This window comes from Etheostoma spectabile, chromosome 3 (genome assembly GCF_008692095.1).
Source record: "Etheostoma spectabile isolate EspeVRDwgs_2016 chromosome 3, UIUC_Espe_1.0, whole genome shotgun sequence".
Taxonomy (NCBI): Eukaryota; Metazoa; Chordata; class Actinopteri; order Perciformes; family Percidae; genus Etheostoma; species Etheostoma spectabile.
The window spans coordinates 1,226,574-1,236,155 of NC_045735.1; the positions used below are offsets into that span (position 1 = coordinate 1,226,574).

The following is a 9,582-nucleotide window of genomic DNA, read 5'->3' on the forward strand; positions in this document are numbered from 1 at the left end:
TTAGATCGGTTGCTAGCTGTGCTTTTAGCCACGTTTGCTGTCGTCACATAGTGAAGTTATGCAGCCCGGGTTCAGGGCTCGCCTCCCTCCCACCAACGATGCTCTGTCTCACTCACATGCAGTTGCTGTTTTTCAAGCTTTTTTTCTATTGTCAACTTTCTACATGAATTTTGTACGTTTTTTTTCTCCCTTTTTTATACAATAAAGATAAGGAGAACTACAATTCACTTCATTCAGTCTGGTGTTTAATGTCTAACATTAGATGCAGTAGATGTAGTGTGTGTTGACATACATGACAGACATTTGTCTGTCTATATTATTAGAACTAATATTTCAATTTTGTTTGATAAAATATAAAACTATTAACAGTTAAAGCTAGTTAAAGTGCATAAACCTAACCAAACTGCAGCTGTTTCACAGCGTTAACGGTCGTGTTAGGTCGTATTTCCTGCTTCCACTAGGGGTGGTAATTTATGAAACGCTCCCGTGGGTGGGTCGCATTAGGGTCAAACTCAAGGCCCGAGGGCCAAATACGGCCCCTTGCGGATGTTGATCCGGTCCACATATCAATTTAGGTTCACAATAAATTTAGGCCCATCTAGTTTTTGTTCCGAACTTTTTGTCGCTTTCCCTACGTATTTGGCACATTTTCCAAACTTTTCCCAACGTTTTTGTCACTTTTTTGATACTTTAAGCACTTTTGGCACTTTTTTAGACATTTTTGATTTTTTTTTCAGCCTTTTTGGTGCTTTTTTCTGGAACTAAGTAACTTTTTTGCCAACTTTCTTGTAACTGTAAGTGAGAAGGCTACATGAGACGTGCAATAATCCAGTCAAATATTTGAGTTTTTCCCCTTAAATAAAAGCATGTCAACTCAACATGTGTGGCCCTGGATGTGATTGCCCTTTGTGAAGTTGAGTTTGACACCCCTGCATTAGAGAATATATAATCTATATGGTTGTAGGGTTTGGAGGACTACCTCGAGAACATGATGACTTTATTTGCTTGGGGATGAACTTTACACAGTGGAAATGTCATTTTGGGATGTCGCCGGCCAGCAGCTCCTAGAAGATGTTTACAGATGTTAGTGGCTCTCGGGGTTGGAGAAGCCGCCCTCTGGCCGCGCGTGACACCGCTGTGGCCTCCGTCACATCTGGAGAGCGGCACGGATTAACAGACATGAGGTCACGACCTTGCTACTGACTGACTGACTGACTGACTGACTGACTGACTGACTGACTGACTGACAGACAGAGACACACACAGACACAGACAGCCCACACAGGCACCACACACACACACACACACACACACACACACACACCACACACACAACAGACAAGAGCACACACAGACACACACACACACACACACTCAGACAGACAGGACAACACAGCAAACAACACAGACACCCACAGCACACACAGACACACAGACCACACAGACAGACACACAGACAGACCACCACACACACACACACCGACGCACACATACTCAGCACACACACACAGCACCGACACACACACCACACACACACAGTCACAACCATCGACCACACCACACACACCTCAGCACTGATGGTTCTAACAATGAAAATCTGCAAGATGTGCTTCAAAATACTCCAGAATGTGTTTTGATGCCTTAAATAACCCGCCGTATTCCACCGTAGATACAGTGTTGTCACACACGTTTATTCATTCTTCTGACACACATCATCTCATAAATACAGCAGGAATGTATAGCATTATTGTTTTTTTTATCACTATTGATTGATTTTGTCTTTTTTATAAAAATAAACAGTAAATTTTAAAACAATGTGTGTTTGGAAATTAAGAACGACACATGAAATGTTCTCTGATGAGCCTTATCTGTTACTTCTAAGTAATAATTTTCATATAAATAACTTCTTACTTCTAAGTTTTTCATATAAATAAATGTATGTTCCGCTGCCATTATTACACATTTATAATTCAATTCTCAGGACACTTTACAGATGTGTCTAGTTTTTACAGAGACCCCCCCACCCCCCACCCCAACATTTACAATATTTTTACACTTTATTGATAAAATCATTATTCATTGAATTGATCAAATTTGGAAGGTTAATCAATATTCAAAACAACTGTTGCAGCCCTACTTATATTTACATATATAAGCAAAGGCAAGAATGAGTTTTAAGAAAGAGGAAGGACCTCCTGGCAACACCCCCACCCCACACACACACACACACACACACACTTGCCTGTTACTGAGTCAACAGGCAGCATTGGGACTAGATATCCTCACTTAAACTCCTCTGCAGAATGAGCCAATCATGCAGCTCTCAGAGCAAAATCTGGGATCTGATTGGATGCAACAACAGGCACTTGGTCTTTGCTGCTAAGTGGAGAGAGTGACCACACAGCAGGAGCACTGGGCTGGGATTTTTTTTGTGTGTGTGTGTGAGAGAGAGAGAGAAAGAGAGTGAATGAAGACAGAGAGGACATGTAAGAAAGAGGAGAGGAAAACGAGAGAAATAAGTATAGCAGAGTCAGCATGTAGAGTGCATTGAATGTGTGTGTTGGCAGATAAGAGTTTAGGTTTAATTAACAGGGCAGAATGAGCTTAAAGGGATGTTCCGTAATTAATCTTCTTTCCTAATCCCAGGAAAAGAGCAGTGGCACCCTTGTGCTGCCTAACAGCTCCTCTCAGGAGGTAAACACCACTCAAAAGTATACTTGTGTTGCTTCAAATTGTGTAGTGTGTTGAACTTAAAATCCAGTGTATGATACGGACAATCACAAACAATACAGCGAGACATGGAACGTGTCCCCGAGCCAAAAAAACCCAGAGAGGAAAGCTGGAAGGGAGAGAGGGAGAGAGAAAAAACAACACATGCAGAAACAGACAAACACAAAGCAAGAGATATTTATTAATATGAAAATAAATTACAACATTGCTGACTCTGTGGGCCTCTAACTTGTCTTGTGTCTGTCTGTGTGTGTGTGTGTGTGTGTGTGTGTGTGTGTGTGTGTGTGTGTGTGTGTGTCTGTTTCTGCATGTGTTGTTTTGTCTCCCTCCCTTCCATCTTTCCTCTCTTTTTATTTTATTTATTATATATTTATTTGATTTGTTTTAGCCCCGGGACGCGTTCTCCGTCTCGGTGTATTGTTTGTCACGGTTTGTGTTTCTTAAATATATAAAATATTAAATTGCTCACAAAAAATAAAAATAAATAATGCAAATTATTACTCAGAAGTCAGTTTGCGTTATTTATTTTCCTATTAATAAATATATGTTGCTGCCAATATAAATCCCCCGACAAGGGAGAAAAACATGCTCTGGTTTATTGGTTTTTTTTGTTTTTTAAACCAATCACAGTCGTCATGGGCGACACTAAGCTCCACACGGTGCTGCTGCTAAATAGTGTCAGGAAGGAACTTGTTTTGGTGGAACGTGTATTTTCAAAGGTTGTTTTAGACATTTTAGCCGAAGCTGGGTACGACGTCATCCTCGAGTTGACTGCGTTCTATTTATAGATTAATATTATTATTTTGGACTTTCATTGTTTTCATTAGCTATAGCCAGGTTAGCCATCGTTAGCAATCCCAGTTTATAACAAAAAAATAAAAGATAAAGTAACTAAAAACAGAATGACTCAGTTGCCCCACTGCTTTTGTGGGTGCAGAGGTTAAACTGCATCCAGATAAGTGGCATTTGTTTCATCTACAGTCAGACACGTGTCTCCCGTTCAGGTGTCACAGGTCTGGCAGGAAGAACAGGTTCCTGCAACGCCACTCCTAGGGGACAAGGTTAGACGCAGAACCGCGCTGCTGGTTTTCCCCCTGTAATGCTCTGACCGTCGTTGTTTTTGCTTCTGTTATACTCTGAACAAAGAGGACAGGAAATTCCTTGAGGCTCATTTGAATGCTGCGTCGTCACAGCCACGTATGTTTGTGTGAGTCAAGCGGTGAGAGGTTATAACCAAACAAGAAGAATCATTAGACTTGCTGTCTTTTCCCCTTCAGCCTCTGGATACTGCCCGACTGCACATACGTCCACCTCACTGATTTATTGTATTACAACAGAGATTCTTAACACATCTAATTTAATTGCTCCATTACTCTAATTACACATTCGATTTAATTTTAACGTCACTTACACTGCAATACTGTTTCTTGTATCATGGCAACCGCACTTTAAAATACCATTATTTGACGCCATTTTGCTTACTTTCAGTCTACCGTATAATCATTGTCTATTGTTTGCCTGTATTTCTTGTGTGTTTACTTGTTTGTGTGTTTTTGTTTTTTGCTGTTATTGAAGAAAATGCTGCTTCTATAATAACAAAATGTCCCCGTTGTGGGATGAATAAAGTGTAATCTAACAAAAATTTACTTTCAACATTGTATAATTTAAAGACCTCCATGTTTCATGGGTGCACCTCTGCATCAAATAGAAAATGACACGTGTTTTTACACAGATTTCCTTTTATCCACCATGACATTTCAAAACAGTAATTTAACAGGTTAAATTACCGCTGACACAGTCGGTTACTTTGCGCGTTTTTGTGTGACTTTGAAACTAACAAACTAACTGATCAAGGCAGCGGTAGACCAGCAACTCCCGTGAAATCTGTGTAAAAACACGTGTTATTTTCCATTTGATTATGGAAAATGTGTCTTTAAATTATACAATGTTGAAAAGGAGTCTGGTGGATTTGGCAAGAACGGCTTCAGTTCCTCCCCGCGTAAACCTAAACAGGGCGGATGGCAACGAAAAGCTGTGAAATTCTAAATATAGTGTACATTTAGACTGATATCAATTTTTTTTAGGGGTCTAAAATACATTAGCTTACCAAATTTTAAATTGCCCAGATCACCCACTCTTCTGGGAGTTTAATCTGCTGCCCTCAGGTCGCCGTTTTAGGCTACCAATGTTATTACACAGCTTAGCTTCCGTGTCGGTACACCTGTCTGCTTCTCCAAACTGGGGGCGTACCGACCCCCGTCTACTGTAGATAACACACCGACTATGGATGAAGTAACTCATATAAACACACTTCAAAAGATCCAAACAATCCCCTTTATTACTGAATTAAAGTATAATCCTTCTGTAATAGTTTTGACTTATGTTTGGGTTTTGATTTTTTTTAGAGAAAATGGCATGCTGATGCAACATTATGGCAAAAGTAAGTTGTGGCTTTAAAAATTCCCCCAGCAGCACATGAATGCAGCACAATCTTGGCAAAAATGTGTGACTACACATGGTAGATATTCATTGCCAAATGCTGATATACAGGCATAAAAAAAACATGACTGTTATTTAATAAATCCAGAGACCTGAAGCAGAATTATTTTTCTAAACAATATTTTATTAGCAAATGTAAAAAAAAATAAAAAATAAAAAAAAAATATCACTGGGTACTTGCCAAAAAAATGCCAAAAAAATAAACGGACTTATTTTATGCTTAGTGGAGCACAGACTGATATAAATAATCTGACGGAACAAACCAAGGAAAAGACAGAAGTTTGCTGGACTTGCTTTTGTGTGTAAAACTGTTTAGTTTGGTCCAAAGTAGTCGACCACGCCGCTGCCTTTACGACCATCGAAGAAGAAGAAGTTTCGGTGTGGAGTGTCTCTTTGGGAGAGAGCCTGAATGGAAAGACAGAGAGAGAGAGAGAGAGAGAGAGAGAGAGAGAGAGAGAGAGAGAGAGAGAGAGAGAGAGAGAGAGAGAGAGAGAGAGAACTTAAAGGACATATTGTGACAGTATACTCTGCTGTTCAAAAGTTTGCCACAAAAACTTGATTGGGTCCAATCTGGGAGGACTGCTATATGTTTGTTGGGCATTTATGTTGTAGAAAGTCCTCTTTACAAATGACATGTTATTTAGTTTTGTACATGGGCAACAAAACGCTGAATAATGGTTTAACCAGACTGACAACTGAAAGAGACAAAGACCAGTTGAATAAGAAGAAATCAGCAGTCATTGGTTAAAGAAACTGGAAGCTTAGCATCAACATGTGTGCAGCGTTAAATAGGACCGGCTTCCTGTTTCAGTGGCAAGTGCTCAATAATGCAGCCTATAACAAGCAGGAATTAACATCTAGCAGAGACAGAAGGTTAGTCTAAGGTTAGCAGAGTTGGAACATCAGCTGAACAGACTAGGGACTGGTACATCCTGTATGAACCTCTTCAGTCTAACCACAGAGTAGACTGCAGAAGGCCCAAAGAAAAACACAACAACTAAACATTTGGAGCCACGTTGCAACGCTGTGCTTCAATAACAATCGAACGTGACTTTTCTGGACTGGAAAACAGATTAAAAGTCCTGACAATAGTCTCCCATCATGCAACACTGTGGGGACTTTGACTAACTGGTTTTGCCCTTCTTCTTCTGGGGCAAAATGAATTATACATTTGGAAGAAGACATCAGGATAACACAAGGTTGTTTACATAGTAATGAAGTAATCAGTCAGAACGCTACAAGGCAGGTAAAATTGTAAACTAAGTGAAAGTTTCAATGCATCAAGTATGAATAGAAAGAACCATTTTAATGCCAGTTTTCCAGTGTTGTTGGGGCACACAGACACACACAGCCCCGCCTATCTCACTTCAAGTTCAGCTCATAAGGTGAGCTCCATTTTCTGTGGGCGAATAAAATTAATCAAGATTCACCCAGCGAGACCTCGGCCGGCCGGTTGCAGTGGGTTTCATCATCGAGACGGCAGTCAGCCTTGTCCCAACACATTTAGCACACGCACACGCACGCACGCGCACGCGCACACGCACACGCACACACACACACACCTGAACTCCTGTTAACCTCAGCCTCAGGTCAGCATGCACACAGCTCAGAAAAAAAACTGCTCAGCTTTCTCATCAGCTCAGTGTCTCTACAGAGTTGACTGTGAGATGAATCTTAAAGACCACCGCCACCATACTGACTCTCAATCCCATCTGAAGAAACTTACACTTCCAGCTGAACATCAATATCCAATTTAAAGATTTTATATTTTAAGAATTGTTGGCTGAACTCTAAAAAAATGGCACCGAATCAAGATCTTGTCAATTTAAGAATTCATGGTGAAACTACGTAATAACTAAGGAAGCGATGACTGATCTGTGACTGGATATCAAATATCACCAAATACCCATATTGGTGAGGCTCTAATCTCTATTCTGAGGGAATACTATGTACAAATGATGTGAATGGAACTGTTCAGTCATACGTTTTCCACTGGATTTCCCTCTGAAGACCCCTGTTGTGTTCTTACATGCCGAAACATCAATGTGTTTATTATGTCTTTCAGCTTTGTAAATCATTTCCCCTTTTGAGACGCTGCTGCCAGAGCGTCACACTGAGTTTCATTGTGGTCACAGTGAAAATCCCTTCTACACAGAGCCGAGTCGCTGGTGTCATCATGAAGCTGAGCCAGAAGCCAGCGGAGTGGCCACCTGTCGGCGGACTGACTCCCTTGCACACACCGGAATGGCCGTCTCCATCACTTGCTTATTGTTTCCTGGAGTTATGAAGCTCCTATATGATTGTATACGTTTACAGAAAAGCTTTATTTTACATGCTTACCTTGACGACTTCCTGTCCCAGAACTCCTCCCACGACGGCGCACACTGGAGACATCTCAGAGAAGCAGTAGCTGAGGACAAAACATGTACCACCGTGATTAAATGGTAAGAGTGATGTGAACTGAAAACTGAGAAAGGTAAATGTAAACAAGAAATACCGACTTCACCAACCAGTCCACTGACTCCCATTGTGCTAAGTTTGAAAAACATTTTGCATAAAATACACCAAGTATCGTATCACATTGCCTTCAGACTTGCCGCAAAATCTTGGTTAGATAGTCAAATGGGTTCAATTTGCACTTCTCCATGTCCTCCAGCATACAGTGACAGAGTGTTGTTTGTTCCGCTATCTGGATCTGCGTGATGTTAAAGTGCCCTGTCACATGTGTTTCATTACTTTATGGTAGCGTCTGAAGTTCTACCATGGATTCTGTAACATTTTTTGTGGAAAAAACCCCCGCCTTGGTTACCTTGTTTCAAGCCATTCTAGCGTGGTTTAGAAAGCCTCATTGACTCTGATTGGCTAACAGCTAGCCAATGAGAGCCTGGGTATCAGCATCCTTTACCTAGCACAACTGGGCAAGCTCATGAATAGTAATGAGCTCAGACAACATGACGTCAGACTGACCAGCTTTTCTAATTGGCCTGATTTCTCCTCTTATTTCTTTTCAGTGTCTAGAGCTGACAGAGGAGGTAGCAGTTCATTTTCGCGCACACACGCACGCACACACCGCACACACACCGCACACACCACACACACCACACACACACCCACACACACACACACACAACACACACCACACACCACACACCACACCACACACACACACACACACACACACACACACACACACACACACACACACACACTTCAAAAAATGCAAGAAAAAAACGGTTTTGTGTGGCAAGGCACCTTTAACGCACCTTTTTGTCAATTATTGAATTCAATGGTTTTTTAAGACGTTTTAAGGATCCGCGGGATCACTGTGTTTAGGGATCAATTTGCCTTTAGGTCTCAACAGAAAGTCATACATGTATGTGTATTTATTGATTTACTTGTTTTTCTTAATAAATAAACCAACATCTGTTCACACCACTGGTATTGGGCCACAGCTAATTAAAGAACCACGATAAACGTATATCAATTTAAACTCAAGGACACTTCCAACAAGACATTTTGGTGTTATGGGTGTCGTAGGTGGGTAAGCGTTACTGAATCTTGCTTCAGCGTTTTGCGTTCAATACCCTTTCATCACTGTGTTGCACACAGTCTGGAACGTGACCCAGGGGTGACAGATAAGCGGCACGGCCGGGTGTTTGCCTGTACATCAACCCTAAGTGGTGCAATGGCGCCACTGTGTGCCAACGGATTTGCTCACCGGACATCGAGCTGCTGTCGGTGTCTGGTAGACCTTTCTATCTGCCTAGGGAACTCCCCAAAATATTTCTTACAGTATTGTACATTCAGCCAAGAGTGGACAACAAAACCGCTTCTGATGTCATCTTTTCAGTAGACTACAATCTATCTCTCCCGATGCCCCGTGCTTCTTTCTTGGTCAATCAAGTCAACTGTAAAAGGTCGCGGAGCAGTTTCACCCAGTACGCCACCTGCCCCACTCGGGGGAACAGAATATTGGATCTCTGCTACGGCTCTATCAAGGGTAGTCTATAAGTCTGCTGCAGGTCCCCCTATAGGAGTTTCTGACCATAACGTGGTGCGTCTTTAACCCACATAAGGACCTGTTGCATAGTGACAAAATGCAGGCACATGTGGTCCAGGTGTGGAACGAGGAGAGCACTTTGGCCCAACAGGGCTGTTTTGACTGTACCGACTGGTCCGTCTTTCAAGATTCATCCACCAGCACGGTTCCCCGCAGCACTTTGCAGGTAAAGCGGCCGCCTAAGCAAGATGCGCCTGCCTGTTGCCTTGACTAAGTTGTCAAAGAAACAGAAAAGAGAAGAGAACTGCTACAAACTACTATTTTTTCTATTTTTGTTATTTCCACTCTTCATT

The 9,582-nt window shown here is 41.6% G+C and overlaps 1 protein-coding gene across 1 annotated transcript in view; it reads right to left on the reverse strand.

Annotated features, from left to right (window-relative positions):
• Positions 1-5,370: 5,370 nt before the first annotated feature.
• The window catches only part of sae1 (SUMO1 activating enzyme subunit 1), an 18,742-nt gene continuing 14,530 nt past the window's right edge, over positions 5,371-9,582 (reverse strand). The window contains exons 8-9 of the mRNA XM_032512077.1: positions 7,570-7,639; positions 5,371-5,634 (exon numbers count right to left, since the gene is read on the reverse strand). Of these exons, the coding sequence (XP_032367968.1) occupies positions 5,542-5,634; positions 7,570-7,639 (163 nt within the window). The 3' untranslated portion in view covers positions 5,371-5,541. The remainder of the gene's footprint in view (positions 5,635-7,569; positions 7,640-9,582) is intronic.